The sequence below is a fragment of the Boeremia exigua genome (genome assembly GCF_020726555.1).
Source record: "Boeremia exigua strain MPI-SDFR-AT-0100 chromosome Unknown C7974scaffold_1, whole genome shotgun sequence".
In the NCBI taxonomy this organism is placed as follows: domain Eukaryota; kingdom Fungi; phylum Ascomycota; class Dothideomycetes; order Pleosporales; family Didymellaceae; genus Boeremia; species Boeremia exigua.
Genome location: NW_025763518.1, coordinates 1,306,116 through 1,328,237, shown reverse-complemented (window position 1 = coordinate 1,328,237; position 22,122 = coordinate 1,306,116). Strand labels below are relative to the sequence as shown.

The following is a 22,122-nucleotide window of genomic DNA, read 5'->3' as shown; positions in this document are numbered from 1 at the left end:
GATCAAAAGGAGGGTCGGCCACAACTGTCATCGAACTTTATCGCGTAAATGAGAAATGCGATGAAGGAACAAGGACATACTTCTTGGACGATCAGCCCTGTACTAATAAGTAACGTAGTGGTATTATCACAAAACCAATAATCTATGCCAACGCCAGGGTATACCAGGCCATAAGATGAACACTCAAGCACAAATCAAACATAAATCTCGACGACCGTTGTCTGCCAACAAGATACCATCTGGGTCAAGACGTCTCGCTTCCGTTCCTCAATGCCAGCTTCTCCAAAGTCTTGGGGTCAAACTCCTGGTTCTGCGGCATCTGTGCCAACCAGCTCGGTGGCGCCATACCAGTTTGATCATGGATAGTGGAAAGGAGAGGGGGCAGGCTCTGAAACAGGTTTCTGATGGGTGCGGTCGCATCCGCTGTGCCCTCACTGCCCTGTGCCCCTGTGTTCCAGACATTGATCTTGGGCTGCAGGCCCTGGATCGCCTTTGCGTTGGCGTTGGCCAGTTGCTGGTACGTCCCATTACTCAGCATCATCCACTGCATCAAGCCTTGCGGTCCGCCAAGCACAGTCGCCATCTCGCCGTACGCTTTCGCCATTGCAGATAGGCCCTCTGCCTCGCGCTGTTGCGAGATGAGATGTGCGTGTGCCTCTCTTTCCCGACGGAAATACTCGGCTTCCGCTTTGCGCTTCTCGACGAGGAAATAGGCCTCGGCCTCTCTCTCCTTTGCTTTGAAGTCTGCGTCTGCATCCTGTAGGCGGCGGTACGCTGCTGCATCGGCGTCAGCCTGCTCGGAGAACTTCTGACCTTCGGCAGCGCGCTGCTGTGCGTAGAGATCTGCGTCGGCCTTCTGCTGGCTTGACTCTTTCTCGATACGAGCTTGCACGACTTTGGTGGCCCTCTGGTGCTCGAGTTCCATTAGTCCACGCGTCTTCTCGACTTCGGTGTTGAGATGGGCATCGCGCTGCTCGGCTTCGCGCTTCGCGTTGATGCGGGCAATGTTTAGTTCGTTGCCAATTTGAATTTCTTTCTGCGTCAGCTTGGCGTCGGCGGTGGCTTTCTCTGCTTTGCGTTCGGTTTCCAGGACGGCAGTGGCCGCGTGGATTTTGGCAACCTCCTGCTTTGTCTTGCCTTGCTTTTCGGCTTCACCAACTTCTCCTTTCATGCGAGCATCGGCGACATCGACCTTGGCTTGGTTGAGGGCGCCTTCGTGCGCTTTGCGGGAGAGGAAGGCGAAGTACTCGGAGCCGGGAGTGTCTTGGAGTTCCTTGACGTTGGCGTTGTAGATGCAGAGGCCGAATTGATCGAGTTCGCTCTGGACAGACTGGATAACCTTGTCTCTGAATACCTTCCTCTCGCGGAACAGCTCCTCCATGGTCATAGTCGAAACAATGCTCCTGGTCTCGCCCTCGATGATACCCTTGACGATGTCTTGGACATGATTGCGGCCGTCGACGCCAGCAACAGAGACAGTGCCCTTGCTCACTGCCGCGGTCGGCCGGCCATCAGACTCGCCAGTCAGAAGAACAGCGTACTTCTCAAGCGAGATCATATCGTCTGCTGGGCCGATGGTGAAGACGGCCGGGAGCGAGAATTTGAGCTTCTCGATCGTCATGGCCTGTAACGACATGGAAAAGTCAAAGGGTGTGATGCTGATCTTTGATACTTTTTGAAAAGGATAGACGAAGGCCTGGAGAGTCAGTGACTTTGACGAGGAAGTATGCTAGGACGTGAACTGACTTTCTTCTGGATCTTGACCTTTTCAATCCCCACGCCCGTCACGACGAGGTAGGAGTTTGGCTCTGCGACATGGTATCCAGGCATTGTTGCGATATCTGAGTTGTCGCCGTACAGTTGCAATGTATTGAATGTTGGAGGGAGGCTCCTAATCTTGAAGTTCCTTTTATGGACTTATGGCTCAATCAGTTATTGACGGTAGTCATGCAAACGCAATGAGCAAGATCGAGCGAGTATCCAAGAATGGATCTTAAGTTGTCGATGGTGTTGCATGACGAGCGCAATCCAATACCTTTATAACAGCTATTCGTTATTCCAACGCAACCGATGGTTGCATAGCCCCTGCAAGCCGAAGACATACAGACCCCCAAAGTGGCACCGGTGAGGCACGGGGTCCGCGTGCACGGCCCGTCCGATTGGTTGTCTTTCATGGGAACCTGAAGTCAGCCTTGGGCTCAGCCACGCTCACCTGACCAAAGCCTTGCCTTGATTATGAGGTCAAGATTCGCTTACGTAGAGGAGATTTCCGAGCGCGGTGAACTCAAGCGTTGACCTTTTCTTACGCATTTTGGCCTTGATCAGTTCTGTCTACGAAGGCTGAAGCACCCAGCAAGACTCAAGTGTAGACTAGGCAGCAGCAATATCCGGCGACGACCCTGGACCAGATCCGAATTTGCAAAGGCCTTTGATTCTCTCTCGGACGACCTCCACAGACCAAAGTTGTCGAGCATATCCATGCCAAGCTTTTCGGCCCGGGCCAATACTTGAGCTTCTTTTGAGGGTCCATAATTGGCTCAACCCCGTTTATCAGATCATTGAGGCTCTTCAGAACCAAGGGTGATCAGTCACGAGGTACTCACCGATTGAGCTCAGGCTCTTATATGACGCAGATCATTGAGGCCGAAAGGAAAACCCAACGGGTAAAACGGTCTCGAACATTGCCACCACCTGGACTGGTATTGGCAGCCCAGACACAATCAACATCCTCTTATCTGTTGCGCTTGCCGGCATTGGAGAGTAGAGGTTGCCACGCTATTAGTACTGGTCACCCGCATTACAAACCACTGTTTACACATCTTTCGTCTGGAGCGCAATAATGTCGCGAGTTGAGAAGGAAGAGCTGCCGCCATCGTATACAGAAGTGCCAAACTTCTCCCGGCCAAATGCACATCGAGGCCAGCAAATTCTTGACCAGTTGACCCTCACACGCGCACACCATATTCAATCCGTCATCGACAGCCACATTATCCCGCTCGTCGAGGAGCGTGCCTCATATGGCATCGCGCAGACAACAATCGCCATGCTGCCATCAGACATTCCACTCCCTGCAGAGCAAGAGAAATCCGAGTTCAGCTTCGACACGGACACATCCAAGGCTGTGGGGGTACTCGGCTTTGCATCTGAAGAGGAGCCAAATGTGGTCCGGCTTGAAGGGCAGATGAATCGCACGGAGTTTTGGAGAGTTCAAGCGATCATCGTGGAGCTAGAAAGGGTGTTGAGGGACTCACTGAATGCGAGTCCGCAGCTGAGGAGTCCAACCAGGGAGAGAAGCGAATTCGAGGCGCCACACAAGCAGAAAAGAAACTTCTTTGCAAAGTTCGTTGGCAGAGGCGAGGAGGAACATTCTGCGAGTGGGAGTCCCGAGGTCGGCATCAAGAAGATGGAGGAGACGGGGCTGGTGTTGGTAAAGGCCAGATTGGAGGAGATATCGCTTCGGACGTTGAGTGATTTTGGACTGTACGACACCATGTCAAAACAATGTGTAATCATCAGGATCGATGCGAGGTGTTGAGTGGAGGATCACACCGCTATATAACTACGGGTTGTGAGCCATTTCACAGTATGTTTTATGTAGAGTGCGGGCTAGCTGATTCGTGTGTGATTTGCTGGATTGTCGCTGGATATGTTCTCTTACTATCGTAATTGATGCAACATAACCCAGCAGGCCGAAGCCAAACGCGCAGACTGGTAGTATGCAATTGATCTTGTCGAAAGCAAGCGAATCAGCCGCCATGGTCGAGGTTTCGATCGCGTGCTTGGAAGCTAGACAAAAATCCTTGTTTGAGAATGACGAAGTGTTCTGTCGATACCAAGAGCGAGGCGTGCAAACTAACGTGGACTGACTGGTATTCCCGCATTGTGGTTCACGGGCTACATTCGTTTGATGATGCGTGACCGACCGAGGCTGAACAGCGCCACGATGTGGGGTAGTTTCGTTGTTTGGTGTCCGCAGGCCAAAGCAGTAGTGCAACGTGAGACGTTGTTGATGATGTGGAGAACAGCGACAAGCGTCAAGTCTCAGCAGGTTTCTTTTCGCCTTGGTTGTCGAACCCGAGTTTCTCCAACTGCCGAACCAGCTCGTTGATCTTGATAACCTTCTCAAACTGCTCTGGCAGCAAACCTTCGCCTTTGTCTTTCTTGTCCTTCAACTCTCGGGCTTGGCGCAACTTCTTGACCAGCTTCTTCGCTTCTTTCTCCTTCTCGGCCTCGGGATCAATTACTTTTGCAGGCTCAACAGGCCCGTCAGACTTGGCGGACTCGGTAGGCTTGGTGGACTCGGCAGGCTTCTCGTCCTCCTTCTCAGCAGCAGCCTTCTTGCGGGCTTCTCTGCGCTTAGCGTTCTTGTTGGCTGTGTTGCTAGTCTTGGCGGGGTCCTCCTCTTTCTTCAGGCTCTCAGCGCCTGGCACGCCGGCCTTGGCTCGGGTTCGAAAACCTTCGGCGGTCCTGTTCTTGTAGAGCTCGACGTCCTCGGGCGGACGGTAGCCCGGGCGCACGCGGATTTCTTTGCGGACAGAGCCGTCGGGGCGCACTGACGAGGGAATGTGACGTTCGCCGGTAGAGGAAGTGGCGATGCCAGCACGCGAGACGGGGTTGCTCTCGACGGAAGGCATGTTGGGCGGAGGGCAGTACTGGCTCTCGAGTGCGGAGGACCAGGGCGGACTGGCGGGGCGACGAGGGTGGTGGGGTGATGGGAGGGCGGTGGTGCAGTGCGAGGTGTGGAGGTGCAGGCGCTGCAGGCTGTCGGTTGCTGGTGGATCTGCTCTTGCTCGCGGGGCAGCACTGCGGGCGTCGCGGCGCCCGGGGTCCTCGCGGCGCAGAGACGGTACAGTGCGAGCAAAATTGGCGGGCGTCGAAGTTGTCGGGCAGGCGCGGGCGGCCAATCAGCGGGCGGCCAATCAGCGGGCGGGCCCGGTGTGGCATTCTCTCGTCGGCAGACCGCGAACCTCGCCCTCGCCATACCCGCCGTAGCACCACCACATCCGCCTCTGTAGCCTCTTGCGCTCTCCAACACCCTCACAATGGCCGGCGTAAGTCAATTGACGACCCGTTGCGGCCGCTGGGCCCGTGCTAACCGCGCCGTGTGCAGTTCGCAAACACCATCTACAAGCAAGGCACCCCCCTGGACGAGCCCATGGCCGCAGCATACTGACAGGCGAGCGCAGCACTGTCTTCAGGAGCAACATCACGCTCCTGGGCACCGTTTTCGCCACTGCCTTTGGCATGCAGCTGTACGTCGCACCCCCGGCCGGCGAGGCAGCGCGAGACAAGTACTGAGACTGGACACAGGGCTTTCGACACAGGCTCCGAGCGCATCTGGGACGGCATCAACCGCGGCGTATGTGCAGCCTCCCCGCCACGCGACCAGGCTAACCGTAAGGACAGCGCCAGTGGAAGGACATCAAGCAGCGGTACATGGAGGCCGCCGAGGACGACGAGTAGCGGGACGGAGGACGGGAGCATCGTGGAGGGCTGGAGCATGATGGAGGGCTGGGCCGGACGGAGGGCTGGAGTCAGAAGCCATAGACGGATCTTCCCTGCGCTTCTTCGAGACGGGCACTGTACATTGGGATGTATTCTACAGCTTGCACAATACGAGGGCAACGTGATGACGACGCACCGCCCGCCGCTCTCTGCACCGCTTTCTGCACCGCTCTCTGCACCGCCGCACGCGTGCTGGTCCTGCCGTAGCCTCGCCATCTGTGGAGTAGTGCCTGCATTGTGAAGACCACCCCGAGTGACTGTGCACGGCCTGTCTGCCTGTCACGGACGGCCGCCTGCAAACGCAGCCCCGTGAATCTCGCGCACACCACATGGTCGCCTGAAGTGAGGTCGTCCTGCAGCCAAGATGAACACGCCCATGTCAAATCTGCACGTGAGCCGAGGCGGACGCAGCGGTGCGGCGGCGTCTGAGCGCTGTGCTTGGGGGGTGGCAGCTATGACATAGCTCCGCAACTTTCACACGCCGCCTGCCTCGCTCGACCACACACCCGCCCCGCGACCAACACCCGGCCGCGCCTTCCCCCCGCCGTGGCAGGTCCACCCCCCGAGCAATCGCACCTCGTCCGGCCGCCCGCCCCACCGCCCGCGTCTCGAGGGCCTCGTGCGCACAGCGAGCACAGCGAGCACAGCGAGCACAGCGACCGCCCGCCCTCGTCCGCGACCCGCAGCTGGCGCGCGCCATGTACATATCGCCGCTGGAGCAGGAGCTCTGCCGCAACCTGCGCGAACTGCCCCGGCGCCATGGCTACCGCTTCACTGCCGAGGCAGACCGCGACCTGCGCGCCACGCTCTTCCGCTCGCTCGCCGGCCATGAAGCCCACATCCCGCTCTTCTTCCCCTCCGGCTTCCCCGTCGACCAGGAGAAGCCGTGGAGCCTGCGCGACGCCCAGGGCGCCATAGAGGGCGCCGAGTACACGCCTGCCGCCAAGGGCAAGCCGTGCGGGCACATCTTCAAGAACGGCGAGGGCACGTATCGCTGCAAGACGTGCACCACCGACGACACCTGCGTCCTCTGCGCCCGCTGCTTCGACGCCTCCGACCACGACGGCCACCAGGTCTTTGTCAGCGTCTCGCCCGGCAACTCAGGCTGCTGCGACTGTGGCGACGAGGAGGCCTGGGCACGGCCTGTGCACTGCAACATACACTCGCCCGACGCAGACTCGGCCAGTAAGACGGCCGGCAAGGCGAAGCAAGGTTCATCGTTGCCTGACGAAGTGCTCGAGAGCATACGCATGACCATTGCACGGTCTTTGGACTACCTGATCGATGTCTTTTCGTGCTCTCCCGAACAGCTGCGGTTGCCCAAGACTGAGGAATCCGTCTTGCAGGATGAGCGCAACTCACGTCTGACCTCAAAATGGTATGACCCGGGCGATCAGACCGAGCCCGACCAAGAGTACTGCCTCGTGCTCTGGAACGACGAGAAACACACCGTAACCGATGTACAAGAACAAGTAGCCCGCGCCTGCAAACAAAAGCAGGCCTTTGGCCTCGCCAAGGCCCACGAAGTCAACGATGTTGGCCGCAGTGCTGTCGTCTACTGGTCAGAGCTGAAAGAGCTTCTACGCATGGCCAAAATCATCGAAGAGATCAAGCTGACCGTGACCATTCGCTCCGCACGAGATACCTTCCGGGAGATGATGGGCGGCGCCATTGTCGAGTGGATTTCTGACATCGCCGGATGCAGCGCAGGCGATGATCACCAGGTTCTTCGACGCACCGTCTGTGAGGAGATGTTGAAGCCATGGCGCGTTGGAAGCGCAGCCTCCAATGAAAGCATCGGCAAAGACGGTCTAGACGATCACGAGCTTGAGGACAGAGAGAATGAGGAGAGGAGTTTCTTTCGAGGACTCGTACCTATTGCTCGGCGACCTCAGATCATCAGGATACGGCGCCAGCGCACAGCCGATAGGACGGACGACACAACTGCTTCTGATGACGAATTTGACGACGGCGACGATGAGGCCGAGGGCACTGCAGATGCCGGAGAAGAGATGGACATTGACGAAGTTGGCGCTCAGGACAATGATGGAGATGTAGAAATGGAGGCGTTTGAGAGCGCAGATGAAGCGCTGGAAACATCCGAGGCCACCATGGCAGGCTACCCTGCTCCACCTCCACCTCCACCTGCTCCGTCGCAGTTCTCAACAGGCCATAGAGCACGTCATGAGCAGAGTGATACTCCTGCGGAATCTGACAGTGAGCCTTTAGTAGGTGCGCCCTCACTAAGCCACGTCGAACCTCTGATGACGGTACCTGGAACACCCCACACACGGTCGCTTCCAATGAGACCATCGCGACCTCCGCAGTACTGGATGGAGAAGCCAGACGGTTATGGCAGACGACCTGGGACACCGGCTCACGAGGATCTCTGGCAACGCCTTCGTCTGGACCGCCTCATCTTGTACGATTTGCGCATGTGGAAACAACTTCGAATCGGCATTCGTGACGTTTTCATCAGCACAGTGGTTTCCATTCCAGAATTCAAGCGTTTGCTTGGCCTGCGCTTTGCTGGCGTCTACACTGGTCTTGCACAATTGTTCCTTATTGCCGACCGGGAGCCGGATCACTCAATCATCAATCTGTCCCTTCAGATGTTGACAACGCCGTCTATCACTTCGGAAGTAGTGGAGCGAGGCAACTTTTTAACGAACTTACTTGCCATTCTCTACACCTTTCTTACCAATCGTCAAGTCGGCTACCCAGCCAACGTCGACCCAAAGGCCACCCTGGCTTTTGAGCAAGGCGCTGTGACAAATCGACGATTACATCACTTCTTCATGGATACAAAGTATCTGTTAGCGTCAGAATTTGTGCAAGACAAGATCCGTGAACAACCGCGTTATCTATTACAGTTCTTGGACTTGGTCAAACTCCACCAAGGGATATGTCCGAATCAACGTGCTGTCGGCGAGCATCTCGAGTTCGAGTCAGAGGCTTGGATTAGTGCATCGCTCATCACTAGAGAGATCAACAAGCTTTGCCGACACTTTGCGGACTCCTTCACATGGAAGAATGACGAAGATGCCACGAGCATGTGTCGTGCTCTCCGGGCTACGGCGGAGGTAGTGACTATCAACTCGTTGGGCGCTGAGCGCAGACGGTTTGATCAGGCTGAGCTCAAAGACGAAACCAAGTTCAAAACATTGGAAGTCTTCGAGTTTGATGCCGCGTCATCAACGTCAAGTTTATATGGTCCCAGTTACAAGATCGTCGACTATGTTGTCGCAAAGGAGAATATGAGCTTCCACCACGCTCTCCACTACACGTTGTCCTGGTTGATCGACCAAGCAAGAAGTATGCCGCCAGACCACGTGCGGCAGCTGCTTCATTTTACGCGCGATGAGTTGCAAATTCGCTCAAACTCGGCCACCATCCCCTCTCATCGACCTGAGGACTATTTGCTTGCAGTCTTCGACTTCCCTCTTCGAGTGTGTGCTTGGCTAGCTCAAATGCGGGCGGGAATCTGGGTCAGAAATGGAATAACTCTACGCCATCAGATGAATCAATACAGGAGCGTATCACAAAGGGACGTGTGTCACCAAAGAGATCTCTTCCTACTGCAATCCGCTCTGGTCTTGTGCAACCCGTCGGTATTTCTGGCTTCGATGATCGATCGGTTTGGGCTCATAGGTTGGACTACTGGGAAGTACGACGCAAGTCACCACGGCTTCGAAGACGCTCAAGCTATCGACGTTGTTGAAGACTTTGTTCACCTCCTGATCATACTTCTCAGCGATCGAACCTGCCTTCTCCCTGTCGAAGAAAGCAACGAGTCGCATCTCGCTGCCATGCGACGAGATATTGCGCATGTGCTGTGCTTCAAGCCACTCTCTTTCTCTGATATGACCGCACGGTTGTCAGACCGGATACAGAATATGGATGAATTTCCTGAGGTCCTTCGTGAGATGACCAGATTCCGAGCACCTGAAGGATTGTCCGATAGTGGTACATTCGAGTTGAAGGAACAATACCTTGACCTCATGGACCCCTACGTCCATCAGTATAATCGGAACCAACGAGAAGAAGCCGAAACCATCTATAGGAACTACAAGGCAAAACAGACCGGAAAACAGGCCAGCGATATTGTTTTTGAACCCACGCTTCGACCCATACCATCTGGTCTTTTCCAAAACATCTCTGGCTTTACAAGAACACCGCTGTTTACTCAAGTCATGTACTACCTCCTAGGCTATGGCCTACAAGCGGCAGCTGTCACTCCTACCATACCTGCCACCCGCGTGGAAACGTACATTCAATTTGTGCTCCAATTGCTTCTAGTCGCTATCCTCGAAGACAAATCTGAGCAACGTGACTGGTCCGAGGAAATGCCCGATTCTTTGGTAGCTTCTATTTTGACAAAATCCGCCAACGTCGGCATACCCGAGCGTCCGACCACCCTCTCACTTCTTTTAGCCATACAAGAGAAGGAAGAATACAAGGGTTGCGAGTCAAAAATTAATTTGATTTTACACAGACTAAAGCAACGGCAACAGCACAAGTTCATTGTGGCAGCTGCAGCTCTGAACGTCCCAACTGAGAGGATGGATACTGCATCACCAGCTAGCTTTGGGTTGGAGGAGAAAGAACTGAAGAAGAAGCAGGCTTTGGAGCGACAGGCAAAAGTTATGGCAGCTTTCAAGGAGCAGCAAGGCAAATTCATGGCCAATCAAGACTTCGACTGGGGAGAAGACGACTTCAGCGACCTAGAGGATGAGGATGGCGGCCTGGTCGAACAAGAGAAAACCTTCAAATATCCCTCGGGAACCTGCATTTTGTGTCAAGAAGAGACAAACGATCAAAAGCTCTACGGAACCTTCGGATACGTTTCCAAAAGCCGCATACTCCGTCAAACCGACCTACAAGACGAGGAATGGGTAGATGAGGTAACGCAAGCGCCTGTCAGTCTCGATCGCTCAGCGGACGAGATTCGGCCATTCGGAGTTTCGGGGAAAAATCGACAGACTGTCGAGAAGGTCAATGCCAACGGAGAACGTGTTGTATCAGAGAGGCAGACCCTTGGTAAAGGCTTCCCACGCACCCATCTCAAATCAGGCCCCGTATCTACTGGGTGCGGTCATATTATGCACTATGCTTGTTTTGAGGTCTACCTTCAGGCGACTCAGCGCAGACATGTTGGACAGATTGCAAGGAACCACCCCGAACGCCCTGAATTCAAGGAGTTCATGTGCCCTCTGTGCAAAGCTCTGGGTAATATGTTCCTACCGATCATATGGAAGCCGAAAAAGATACTTCATCCAGGTGCTCTAGAGACAACAGCAACGTTTGTGGAGTGGCTTGAGACTGGTGTGGCCACGATGCACAAGGGGCTCGAGGACGATAGAGGCAAGGTCTCAGCTGCAGAACTTGGTCATGACCGGAAGGCGCTGTACAACTACGGTCAACAAGATTTTGTCCACAACATTGCAGGTCTCCTTCCAGATCTCATTAGAGCACCGGTCTTCCCACCGCCCGCGCAAGCTGCAACAGCGCCACTGCATCGACACCATTTTCAAATTCCAGCCTTCTTGTCAGGAGCTGCGAGAGAGCCTGAGCCTGAGTCTGCTCTGCCCGTCACGCCGATGACTGAGCTCTTCAAAGTGTATCAGAGATTACGAGACACTCTTGTTTCGAACAACATTCCTTCGGCCTTCACACATCGACCCTCCGTGACCGGGGCTGACATAGAGGACTTGACGCATACGGATTCTCTCACACAAGCCCTGGGTTATTCGATCTCTGCTGTGGAAATTGCTCAACGTGGTGTACAGTCGGATTTCGTTAGAGGCACATTAGTCGATAAGATCTCACCGCAGACATTGACCCATCTCCAGATCTTATCCGAGACAGTTTCATCATACATCGCTATCGGTAGTCTCGGAGGCCAAGGATCCAGTTTCACAGAAGTAGAGTACCTTCGTACTCAGTTCGAACAAGTTCGTCAACTTTTTGTTGGCCATCCTGGTGTTTTTGATCCCGAAGTCTTACCCCTCGATCTCAAGACGGTCGCGCCTCTCTTGTGCATGGATCCATTTGTCTTCCTTACGCAATGCGCAGCAGGCATTGTACCTGCTGCAGGCCTTGAAATCCATCACGTCTTGCGTTTGTGTTACCTGGCAGAGATGGTACGCGTCATCCTGGCGTACACCGGAACTACAGGTGACCAGCAGACCATACCGCACAACCAGCATCCAGAGCGCTTTATTAATTCGGAAAAAGTCAGCGGAGGCTCGTTTTCCCCGGATCAATTGAATGGCCTGCTCTTCTTTGTATGCGCTGTCTTCAACGTAGCAAGTATGGAAGACTCGCCGGCCTCTCTGGATATCGACAACATGCCCATTCCCGACCAGTTCAAGAACCCTAACTTTCTCTACTTCATGTATACCATGATGTCATCATACGCTCTTCCATTTCTCCGCAAAGCTGTCATTCTCATGCATGTTCGGTATGGGATTGAGCTACCCCATACACCAATGGATCAGGTTAACGAGTCTGAGCTGTCACGTCTCACCACAGTCCTACGTCTCCCCACTCTCCACGAAATCTGCTCATCTTTCGCCACCCGCTCCAACTCGGGGCACATCACACGTTCGATCGTTGGTGGCTGGGTGCGGCACCTGTTGTGGGCTCAGGCAGGAAACCAACCCTTGCGCCCAACCATGTCACTGTCACATCCCGCCATCTTTGAACTCGTTGGCCTACCCAGGACATACGACACACTTACCGACGAAGCAATACGCAGAAAGTGCCCGACAACAGGCAAAGAGCTTACAGACCCCGCGCTGTGCCTGTTCTGCGGCGAGATTATGTGCTCGCAGGCCGTGTGCTGCATGACAGGCAAGGGCCAGACCCAGAGGGGTGGTTGCAATCAGCACCTTACAAAGTAAGTCATATCTGCCTCGACCCCAACAAATCTGTGCCAGGAGTCTCTTGGTTACTGACCCTCTCCAGGTGCGGCGGTCAAATCGGAATCTTCGTCCACATTCGCAAATGTATGGTTCTCTTTCTCAACAAGAATCATGGTACCTGGGCCGTGGCCCCCTACCTTGACAAACACGGTGAAGTCGACCCCACGCTGCGCCGCCACCACCAATTGTTCCTCAATCAGAAACGCTACGATGCGCTGCTGCGCAAGGTGTGGCTCGACGGCGGCATTCAGAGCCTTATTGCGCGTAAGCTCGAGGGCGATATCAATAATGGCGGGTGGGAGACGTTGTAAGGAGGGTGCAGAAAGGGGATGGACTGCAGGGCACGTGAGGGAGTTGATCCGAAGGGGTTGTGTGTGCTGTGCATGCACGGCGCTGGAGACGCCGCCGCACTGCGTAGTCCGGAGTCTTTGCATTGTGCAGTCGCGTAGTTCTGTATCGACAACAAAGGCCTTGGATGGCGGGTTTTGAAGTTTCGAATTCGTACTTCCTGACGCTACCGAGCATGCGTGTGCATCGCCAGAAACAGGTGTACAAGGTGTGGCATCTACAATGGTATTCCTACTTGATCTTACAATTAGAGGTACGACGGCAGTGACGGCGCAGACCCGCCTATTGCGATGTCTGCTGCGGCCTGCATGTCGGCGCCTTACTTGGATTCGTGTTTAGTTTCGTCTTTGAAGTCGTGGTGTACTTCGCCCTCGACCGTGTTGTGTCCTTCATCCCCAATCCTCGTATCCATCTTTCCCGCCGCTTTCCCATCATGTTCCGTTGACAATATTTTGCCTTGTTTCCCCTCGACAACGGATTCTGCAAAGCCTTCGTCGCTCAGGAATCCAAAGCCAACGTCTAGGTCGACATCGTGTGCAGGTGCTTGGCGAGGCGCTTCTTCGAGCGACTGCTGGGAGGCTTTTTCCAGCGGCGCATTGGCCGGTGGTGACGAGGGCTCCTGCGTCGAGGCGTCATTTGCATTTTCGACAAGCGGCACATGCGTCTCCTTTACCGCAGTCACCGCCCTCCTTAGCCGCGGCACGGGCACCGTACCCTTCTCTCTGCGGCCATCCTCAACACCGACCCGCTCCGCGACCACCGTGCGCCACTTTCGGATCTCCTTGATGCCCTCGCCAAACTGCTCCATGCCGTACACCATCTGCATTTCCCTGCCCAGCTTGCCGCTGCGCGCCATGTCGAATTCCTTAGTAACCTGGTCCAGTAGCGCGAGCGTATCAGCGTTAAACTCGATCGCGCCGTTGTGCATTTCTGTCAGGAGCGACACGAGCAGCGGGTACGACGACTGCTGCAGCCACGCGGTGCGCAGAAGTAGAGTGTACAGCGCTGTTGTTGCGCCGAGGGCGTAGGAAGAGCGGCCAAGGCTCTTGATCGTGGACAGAATGGAGAGAGGCAGCGGCGAGGCAGGGAAGTGCGTGCGTAGGAGTGTTAGCGCGGTGAGCAGGTGGTGTGGGTAGTTGGCGAAGAGAATCTTGGAGTTGGGCGTAGGCGCTGCGTTTCGAACGCGGGTATTCCGTTTTGACTTTGGCTTGGGCGCGGTGCCGTCCAGGTCCAACTGACGGACTTGGTCAAAGACCTCGCGCTGGAGTGTTGACCAAAGTTCGCGGTCGGATGTAGCGGAATTGAGAAGGTCATCGATGCGACTTCGCTCGTGCATGCGTGCCTTCTGAAACTCCAGTGTGCTTATCTCTTCCTTTTTCTTCGTTCGTGACTCTCGAGTTGCCATCGCATGGGGGAGGGTCCCTTTGAGCACGTGCTCTGCCATGGTCTGGAGATCGTGTCTGGGCTTTTTACTTCGTAACTGCTCTGTGCCTGATCTGTTCCACTCCCTTGAAGCGGCAGCACCCTTCTTCAGCGCCTCGTCGAAGATTTTATCCAGACTCGCTGCGGCATTTTCGTCTTCGTCAGGCTCCCAGTACTCGTCGGCAATCGCATCAATCTCCACTTCGTGATCCTTCTCCTCCTTAGCATTGCCTCGCGTGTTGAACTTTCTGTAGAGCTTCTCGAATGCAGCGCGCTCGGAGCCGGTGATGGTGGTTCTGCGTGACGACTCGAGGTCGTCTAGAGCTGGTGGCAGGTCATCTTTATTCTCGAACGGAACCTCTTCGGCGAGTCGCTCAGTCTTGCGACTGTAGCGCGAGATGCTGCGGCGCGCAACGGGCTGGGTGGCGGGCTTGCATTGCTGGATCGTGGATGTCTGGTACAGAAATGGCAGGAGCGTCTTGTTCGGAGGCACGCGAGACCGAGAGATTGCTCGAAGGGCACTAGAGCATGCAGACATGGGCAAAAGGAGACGCCGTACAATGCAGGAGGCGGTAGCAGTAACGGCGACAGGCGTCAAGGAAAGTAATGCCTGTGCCAAAACTTTGGGACAGACGCGTTAGACTGGTTCGATAGAGTCTAAGCGCGACTTACTCGATGAGGCAACTTTCGAACGACCATCGAAGGCGGGTCAGCATTACCGCATGGTCTGTGTGTAGACCATCGTTAGTCGCATAAACCCTGGCCACGGTCTGTCTGTCTGCATAGTTTCGAGGCGCGAGACAATGATGAAGCAAGTACAGTAAGTTCATTTGTGAAGACTATGTACCGAGGTAAAGACGTCCAGAGTCAGAATGAACAACTTCCAACCATTACTATGCCCAACCTTGGAGACTGCACGGCAAAAATCACAAAACAACGCTAAAGACAGAAGCTATGTAAGGATCAAACAGAAGTACAAACGCCCGCTGTCATCGATTTGGTATATCCCAAGGCCTGAAAGCCAGTGGCGCAATGCTAATCGTCAAGCAGAAAATCATCATGCAAATGCTGAATGGTTGCATTGATGCAAACATAATGCCGTCTCGGGTATCCGAAATACGAGTAGATCATGTCTACCCAGGGTATCATCGAAAGGTGTCTTCTCCTTCGGCGAGATCAAATGCGAAACGAGGTGTTGTGTGGTATTGAACCAAGTTGGAGATGTATATCGGAGCGTTAGATCAGAAAGGTTCGTTAGTTGTTCCGTGGCCGTAACTTCGTATGTGAGATGGATGATTGGAGAGGAGATGTTGACTGGAGAATGCTTCAAGATCGGTTTTCAACGGCTTGGTGCTCACCAGTCGCGACAGCTACAAGTGCATCCAGTCTTCTCATGTCATTGACACCTTGTGGAGGCAGAGGTTGACCAAACATCGGGGGCCCTCTCTCTGGCTCGCGTTGGGGTCGATAGCTTGAGCTTGAGCTTGAGTTAGAGAGGGTGTGTCTGTGGTAAGATTGATGGCCGCTGTGGAGCGGGTGTGGTCTGTCCATGATCGAAGCTGCAAGCTTGTAGTCCTCCATGTGAGCGCCTGGAGGGTGTGCCTCGACGAAACCATTGCTATGAACAATTGCAGGGTGGTATTCGCTCATGGTAGTGTTGCCTGGAGTAGGGATACCTTCACTGCTGCTCGAGTCCTCTGGAGACGTACGCTGCATAGCTCGCACCGGCTGGGTGACAGGTTGACTGACGGGACCATTATACCAGGCCTGCCTTTTGTTCTTACGAGGTGTGGCAGGCACTTCCTGAGAGCTACGTGCTGAATCAGCGGGGTGGATCTGCAGGGGCTGGGGTACATGAATCGGCTGGTGATGATTGAAGTAGCCATGCGGTGCAGTCATAGGTCGCGGTGCAGCTGGCTGTGCGTTGGGAGAATACTGCGACCAGGATTCACGCGGGGAGGCTGAACCAGTAATGTCTAAGCGATTGATGCCCCTTTGCATAGTATCCTCCCAGGAGACACTCATGCGTTTTCTGTGGCCAACGCCTGGCAGAGGCTCAATCGGTGCCTGGAACGTAAGGGGCCGCTGCAGTGCGTCTGTGTGCGGGGGGCCTTGCAGAGGGCGTGATAGTGCTGGTGGAGGAGGCGCATAGTCAAAACTCTCGATACCGGGAAGCCTGGTCTGAGAGGCAGCAGGTTGTGATGTGTATGATGGTCGGTCCGCATCGGGTGTCTGATGGTAGCCGAGTCCACTCGTAGCTGGCCGAGGTCCAGTGTATGTTCCCGGATGCCACGTTCGTCTTCTCCAGTCTGCATCTGCGTTTGATTCCCTTCTCTGGCCCGGGAAATTCGAAACGACAGGACTTGCGTATACGCTGCTTTGAGTAGAGAAAGTGGAGGCGGCTGACGAGGGAAGGGGAGACATGTGCGGTGGAGGCGCTTGACCAGGTGGTCCTGAAAAGGGATTGCTGTTAGACAAGCGACGTCCGGGTGGTGGGCCTGCCCAAGAGACTGGCCTGGAGGACGTGGATGCCGGTGATTGCATTGCCGAACCGAACTGCGCAGGGCTGCCTGCGATCCCAGAGTAGGTGGCGGACGTAGGTGTTGTAGGGGCGTTGGATTGCGAATCGTAGTCGACGATTTGAGGGCCCGGGCTACCCATCAGCGGCGGATTATAAGCTTCCATGGTTTGAAGTGATAATCGAGCTCTCGCGGAATCATCGCTAGCCATGGCAAGCGGGGGAGGTCGGCGCCTAGCATCTGGGGATTGTGTCACGCTCATGGCCGAGATAGTCGATGTGATACTCGAAGTGGAGAGGTTCCTGCTATGACCTCTGCTGTGTCCGCCCATACTCCCAAGCGTGTTTGCTCGGGAGCGAGGGCCGGGAGGCCTGACCCGGTCCGTCCGAATCTGTCTCTGAAACCTTGTGCCGGTCGCAGCAAGGGACTCGGCAGGAATATCCTCGTTTACGTGGACAGTCTGAGCGTGTTGTCGAAGGTTGTCGAGTCGCGAGAAGCGTCGCGAGCAGTGACATTGGAATGGCCGTTCACCGGTATGTTTCCTACGGTCGTTAGCACTGGAGCTCAAGTGTTCGCTTCCAGACGTACCGGATATGCCTGGCCAGATGCTCGCTTCGCGTGAAGCTCAGATTGCATGGCGGGAACTCGGTGCAGAAGAAACGCTGGCCCTTTTTCTTCTTGGACGGTCTGCCGTTCTCGCTGGTCACGCTTTCGTTGTCCGACCCGTCTTTGTCGTCGTCCTCGTCGCCCATGTGCACGTCTTCTGTTGTGTCGACCGAGGCGTGCGACTGCCCTCTGCTCAGGTTGCTCTTGGTCGAGGGCGTCTCGCTCAGTTCGCGCGCGGGCTCGAAGGGCTCGGAGGGCAAGGGCCGCTGGCCGGCAATGCCGACGAAGCTGTTGCGGGTCGGGGTTTTGAGCGAAGGGTCCTCTGCTTTGGCGTCGTCGGCGGTCCTCAGGTCCTTCTGGAAGCGGGCATCGGGCCGAGGGGTGGTGGGGTTCGTCTCTTCGCCAGAGCGTGCCGGCAGCGGGTCACGCACGGTCAGGGTGGTGTTGACGGCGTGGAAGGCCGACATGCTGGGCTGGTCGGCGGTGGGGTGGCGGGAGGCAGGTGCGGCGGTGGTTCGCGGGAGCAGTCACGGCAAGGGTGCGGTCGACGGCGGTTCAGCGTGCCTGACACGGGGGCAGGCGGGCTGAAACGGGTGTGATGACGAATGGAGAGCCGTGTCGGGGCCACATCCGGACGCAGGGCGCGACGGAGAGGCTGCGCACGGCGGGCAGCAGGCGGACAGCAGGCGGGCAGCAGTCGAGCAGCAGCAGGGCGACGGAAGGCCGGAGTTTGGCGTGCGCGATCAGGCGGGCGGCGAGCGCGGACTCGACGCACGCAGCGCAGCACGCAGCACGCAGCACGCAGCACAGCACGCAGCAGGCAGGCGGAGCGCGAGGGCGGGTGGGTGTGGACAGGGCGGGCGTGGTGGAATGCGGCTCTGGGTCGCAGAGGGCTAGCACGGCGGGTGAGGCCAAAGACAGTGTCGTGCAGGAGGCGGGACGGCCACGGCGAGACGACGAAAACACCAAGGGCCGCCGAATTGTTCGCTGGAGGGGTTGGTGAGGCACGGACAGGCAGGCGGGCTAGCGGCCTTGTCGCGCCCTGGAGCTGGGCTGGGCTGGCGACGGGGTTTGGAGGCGGATCCACAAGCACCGCTGCCTGCACCCGAGAACAGCTTGGTGAGCGGTGGATCTGCACGAGCGCCGTCGGGCGCAGACGTGGCTTGGCTGCAGCTGCGCTGGTGCGCTGCTCTGGCGCTGCTCTGGCGCTGCTCTGGGGCGCTGCTCTGGTGTGTTTGGTAAGCTGCGCGCTCGCCGCCCTGGACGCAAGCGGCCACGCCCGGGACGTCGCAGGACGCGCTGTGGGCGGGGCAGACGAGCAGGCGAGGAGGCGCTGCCAGAGCCAGAGCTACAGCCAGAGCCGGCCAGTGCCAGCCAGAGCTGCCAGTGCCTGCCAGTGCCCGCCAGTGCCTGCCAGTGCCCGCCAGTGCCCGTGCAGCCAGTGCCGAGGCGTCGCCGGCCTGCCCTTGCTGCCCTGCCTCTGCGGCCCTGCCTGCCCTGGCCGCCCTCGTCTCGTCTTGTGCAGCAGTGCAGCAATGCAGACGGCCAGGCAGCGCCGGCGACGGCAGCCAGCTCGGCAGTGATGACGAAACCACAGCTGCCCTTGGGGCGGGCTGCCGCGTTTCACATGCACCGTCAGGCGCTTGCGACGACCGTCTCGCCTGCCCGCTGCGTCCCAACAGGCCCGCTCGTCTGAGGAGAGCCGTCCAGCGTAAGCACGTCGCAGCGACGCAGCCTGCTGCCACTCGAGCTGCGCCGTGCTGCGGCCTGCTGCGAGCATGGCGTGGATCGCCCGAGCGACGCTGACGGCGCCCCGAGCCAGCCATTGGCCGTCCAGCCCGCCTGCTGCAAGCTACACGCGCCGCTGCAAGGGGGCGCTCGAGTCCATCCCCACACGCCCAGTTGTACCTTTGTACCTTGCCGAAGCGAACGCTAGCAGCCGTGGTAGAGCCGGCCGTGCCCACGAAATCCCCGTTCGCGCGGCGAGACCAGCGTCGACTGCCGCAGCCTGAGACCTGCGTCCGTCGCGCGCTCGGCTTGTGGCCTTGCACACGCCAGCCGGGTGTCGTCAGTCGCCAGCCGCCAGTCGCCAGTCGGCACCGACCTGCCGCTGCTGCCCGTGCGCGCCCTCGTCGACGACGCGAGCCTCGACACCGAACGCCAGATCGGGACGAGCCAAACGTTCCTGACAGTCGAATCGGTGGAACGCTACCACGAGCTAGCCTGGCCTCTGCTAACTCCTCCCTGCTAACTCCTCCCGCGGTCATCTGATGGCCGTCTTTGATGCGCATCCAGGGCCATCGTGGCCACCCACACCTCCGTCCACCAACAAGGTTTGCAGAGTACCACCATGATACACGCATGCTCTCGCCTCGTCGTCCGTATCCCATATCGCCGTGCCCTGTGCAGTGACCTCGATAGTGCTTGTCTCGTGATGTTTGACGTGCCATGTATCGCTGCTGTTGCTGCTGCTCTGCAGTACGCAAGGAAAGCCAGCCGGCAGCGCACATGAAACACTCAGTGGATATGCACGCCACCAGCTCATGCAACCTCGCGCTAGCTAGCGAAACAAAAGCAGCGGTCAGCCGCCATCACATGAGCCTGTGGCGCCCATGGCTGCATGCTTGCATGGTGTTGACTTTGCTGATAGAGGCGGGCCTGAATCTTAGCGGCACAGCTCCGCATGGCCTTTCAAACGTCGAGTCGGAACCTGGTAGTTTGAAGTGTAATAAATCGTACACACGTTCAATCAAACTCAGCTTCCGTGTTTCGTTCATCTCTATTCGTCACTATTCTCTAGCCGTCACCACCGAAGGACGACCCACACGAGGTAGTCTCGGTCTTGCTCCCAATGTCTTTGTCCTAGCAAAAGAGAAGAGTTACTGCTCCAGATTCCTCCAGCCCTGCCGGCGAGGGGGCGTCTTCGAGCTCAAAAAGAAAGCGCTGAATGAGAGTCGAACTCATGACTTCGGGATTTACTGCGCGAAGCTGCAATCCTACACTCTACCACTGAGTTACCGGCGCCTTTTCGTTTATTTGATGAAAAGAATGATGCAAAAAGATTATATATTGACGGAGTTACGAAGGAAAAGGTGTCTGGGAGTGGGAGTGGCCAGAAACCAACACCAGCCGGAACGGCGGTGTAGTTGTTGGCCCGAGCGTAGAAGGTGACCAGGGGATTGCAACGTCAAATTCTTGGGTCGGGGGGGCGTCTATTGCTCGAGTTACCCGCGGCACAAGATTTTGATAGACCTGTCCTGACCAACACCATAACAACGCTTTGCACAGCAGATGGTCCGAGCGGGGATATACAACTGGACTTATCCGGATCATAGAGTCCTTGTATGCACACGTGCGATTGGACTTAAGCCGGACTTTTAATACATATATAAAAACATGTGTCAGAGTAGGTTAGTAAACCAATGAATAATAATTATAGTTTAGTCCAAAGAGACGCAGCACGAAGGGAAGCAGCAGGAGCTGTAATTCGAAAGAAGTAGCGGCGATGGTTCAATCCGACTTGGAACCTGGGAAGCTCCAAGAGTAGGTAAGACAGTATATGGTGCACCCGGCATGTCCTAGTAGCCACTCGGCAAAACGGTATCAGACAAGAAAGTAACAATCTGATCAAACTTTTTCTGCATGCGAGAGAATAGTTCTATTCTGTCATACTTGTGCGGCTTGTTGGCTGCGATAGAATTGACCTGGATTCTTCGAAGGTGAGAAGAGGTGAGTTTGGGTGCTGACAGCGGCAGTCATCCTATCATATATCGGCCTATTTCGAATCTAGCACCGCACATGAAAGGTTTGTTTCAAAATCTAAAGCATGTACTACTTTTCTTGCTGTATGTTCCGAGCCAGAAAAATTTGGTGTATACTGTACACATCACCAGTTCGTTGAAGTGCATTTACGGCTCCGATAGGCCGGCGCGCTAGTGCGCACGGCCACGAAACATCGGATCCGTGTTCCAACTTCCAACACCCTACAATCTACCTGCGACTTACAAATTTTGTGCGTGACTTCTGTTGTTAAGAACAGTAACGAGAAGTACTAGGCTACTGTAGCTGGTACGAATATTTCTGCACGATACCAACATATGACATTAGAATCGTGACTTGTTCTGCTCCTGTTTTCGTCGTGCATTAGGTCAGGTAAGATAAAAAATCCAAGCATTTAAGGTTTTAAGAATCTTGAGCACATTGTAGGGTCCAACTCAACTTTATTACATTTAACAGGCTGCACAAGGACAATCGAGTGACTCCATCTAGACACAAAGAAAAAGGCAAGGGCGAGAGATGCAACAAGAGGTGAATAACTCGATCGTCTGAGCTTTTTCGCGTCACCTTTCGACAATTTTGGCAGATGCCATCATGGCCTCACATGGTGCCTTCTACAGCTCAATCCAACGTCTTCCACAGGTCAATTCTACCCACCCGAGAAGTCAGAAGTCACATCACGTGTACAGACAATTGAATACGGTTTATATATTTGAGCTCATAAGCTCGCGCTGCAAGACGAATGAATGTGGTTTCAATATGGCCCCTATCTCGGACCACTTACGTAGGCCACCGGCCTCAGCAGTCCGGACGACATCATGGAAAGGCAAGCTTCCGAGGGATCGCGTCTGTTGACATATCGACACGCATCGTAGGCTTCATGCCACTTGCGGCATTTCCCGAGCATCGCAGATAGCTTTCGGCTCAGGGACAAGGCAGGTGGGCTCCGAGCACTCGCTTATCCCGCAATACAGAGTGATGAACTTTTCCTCTATAATCAGATACAAGAGCAAACGCTG

The 22,122-nt window shown here is 55.8% G+C and overlaps 7 protein-coding genes and 1 non-coding gene across 8 annotated transcripts; 3 read left to right on the top strand and 5 right to left on the bottom strand.

The window, feature by feature from the left end:
• Window positions 1-96: 96 nt before the first annotated feature.
• Window positions 97-2,094, bottom strand: C7974DRAFT_11733 (uncharacterized protein). Its single transcript, XM_046135095.1, has 2 exons — window positions 1,747-2,094; window positions 97-1,696 (listed from the first exon to the last, which is right to left on the bottom strand). Exons 1-2 carry the CDS (start codon window positions 1,828-1,830, stop codon window positions 245-247), a joined length of 1,536 nt encoding a protein of 511 aa, XP_046002709.1. The 5' UTR covers window positions 1,831-2,094; the 3' UTR covers window positions 97-244.
• Window positions 2,095-2,507: 413 nt separating this feature from the next.
• Window positions 2,508-3,785, top strand: C7974DRAFT_11503 (uncharacterized protein). The gene has a single exon (XM_046135063.1). It carries the CDS (start codon window positions 2,840-2,842, stop codon window positions 3,533-3,535), a length of 696 nt encoding a protein of 231 aa, XP_046002708.1. The 5' UTR covers window positions 2,508-2,839; the 3' UTR covers window positions 3,536-3,785.
• On the bottom strand, window positions 3,786-4,848 carry C7974DRAFT_11504 (uncharacterized protein). Its single transcript, XM_046135064.1, has one exon. It carries the CDS (start codon window positions 4,632-4,634, stop codon window positions 4,035-4,037), a length of 600 nt encoding a protein of 199 aa, XP_046002707.1. The 5' UTR covers window positions 4,635-4,848; the 3' UTR covers window positions 3,786-4,034.
• Window positions 4,849-4,976: 128 nt separating this feature from the next.
• Window positions 4,977-5,678, top strand: C7974DRAFT_382600 (cytochrome b-c1 complex subunit 9). The gene is made up of 5 exons (XM_046140689.1): window positions 4,977-5,051; window positions 5,111-5,130; window positions 5,187-5,252; window positions 5,311-5,359; window positions 5,407-5,678. Exons 1-5 carry the CDS (start codon window positions 5,043-5,045, stop codon window positions 5,461-5,463), a joined length of 201 nt encoding a protein of 66 aa, XP_046002706.1. The 5' UTR covers window positions 4,977-5,042; the 3' UTR covers window positions 5,464-5,678.
• Window positions 5,679-6,150: 472 nt separating this feature from the next.
• Window positions 6,151-12,920, top strand: C7974DRAFT_11108 (uncharacterized protein). The gene is made up of 2 exons (XM_046134983.1): window positions 6,151-12,406; window positions 12,475-12,920. The coding sequence occupies exons 1-2, from the start codon at window positions 6,204-6,206 to the stop codon at window positions 12,740-12,742; spliced, it is 6,471 nt and encodes a 2,156-aa protein (XP_046002705.1). The 5' UTR covers window positions 6,151-6,203; the 3' UTR covers window positions 12,743-12,920.
• Window positions 12,755-14,838, bottom strand: C7974DRAFT_11106 (uncharacterized protein). The gene has a single exon (XM_046134982.1). The coding sequence runs from the start codon at window positions 14,737-14,739 to the stop codon at window positions 13,099-13,101; it is 1,641 nt and encodes a 546-aa protein (XP_046002704.1). The 5' UTR covers window positions 14,740-14,838; the 3' UTR covers window positions 12,755-13,098.
• Window positions 14,839-15,406: 568 nt separating this feature from the next.
• On the bottom strand, window positions 15,407-18,006 carry C7974DRAFT_11097 (uncharacterized protein). The gene is made up of 2 exons (XM_046134981.1): window positions 17,309-18,006; window positions 15,407-17,262 (listed from the first exon to the last, which is right to left on the bottom strand). Exons 1-2 carry the CDS (start codon window positions 17,791-17,793, stop codon window positions 15,528-15,530), a joined length of 2,220 nt encoding a protein of 739 aa, XP_046002703.1. The 5' UTR covers window positions 17,794-18,006; the 3' UTR covers window positions 15,407-15,527.
• Window positions 18,007-20,265: 2,259 nt separating this feature from the next.
• Window positions 20,266-20,350, bottom strand: C7974DRAFT_t4. The gene has a single exon. It is a non-coding gene; the product is annotated as a tRNA-Cys (tRNA).
• Between the last annotated feature and the right edge of the window lie 1,772 nt (window positions 20,351-22,122).

Coding starts and splice junctions, on each gene's coding strand:
- C7974DRAFT_11733 (XM_046135095.1), bottom strand. CDS start 1,830: ATGCCTGGATACCATGTCGCAGAGCCAAACTCCTACCTCGTCGTGACG. Junction 1,697..1,746: donor AGGTCAAGATCCAGAAGAAA/GTCAGTTCACGT, acceptor CTGACTCTCCAG/GCCTTCGTCTATCCTTTTCA.
- C7974DRAFT_11503 (XM_046135063.1), top strand. CDS start 2,840: ATGTCGCGAGTTGAGAAGGAAGAGCTGCCGCCATCGTATACAGAAGTG.
- C7974DRAFT_11504 (XM_046135064.1), bottom strand. CDS start 4,634: ATGCCTTCCGTCGAGAGCAACCCCGTCTCGCGTGCTGGCATCGCCACT.
- C7974DRAFT_382600 (XM_046140689.1), top strand. Junction 5,131..5,186: donor TTCGCAAACACCATCTACAA/GCAAGGCACCCC, acceptor AGGCGAGCGCAG/CACTGTCTTCAGGAGCAACA. Junction 5,253..5,310: donor ACTGCCTTTGGCATGCAGCT/GTACGTCGCACC, acceptor GACTGGACACAG/GGCTTTCGACACAGGCTCCG.
- C7974DRAFT_11108 (XM_046134983.1), top strand. CDS start 6,204: ATGTACATATCGCCGCTGGAGCAGGAGCTCTGCCGCAACCTGCGCGAA. Junction 12,407..12,474: donor TGCAATCAGCACCTTACAAA/GTAAGTCATATC, acceptor GACCCTCTCCAG/GTGCGGCGGTCAAATCGGAA.
- C7974DRAFT_11106 (XM_046134982.1), bottom strand. CDS start 14,739: ATGTCTGCATGCTCTAGTGCCCTTCGAGCAATCTCTCGGTCTCGCGTG.
- C7974DRAFT_11097 (XM_046134981.1), bottom strand. CDS start 17,793: ATGTCGGCCTTCCACGCCGTCAACACCACCCTGACCGTGCGTGACCCG. Junction 17,263..17,308: donor CATCTGGCCAGGCATATCCG/GTACGTCTGGAA, acceptor TAACGACCGTAG/GAAACATACCGGTGAACGGC.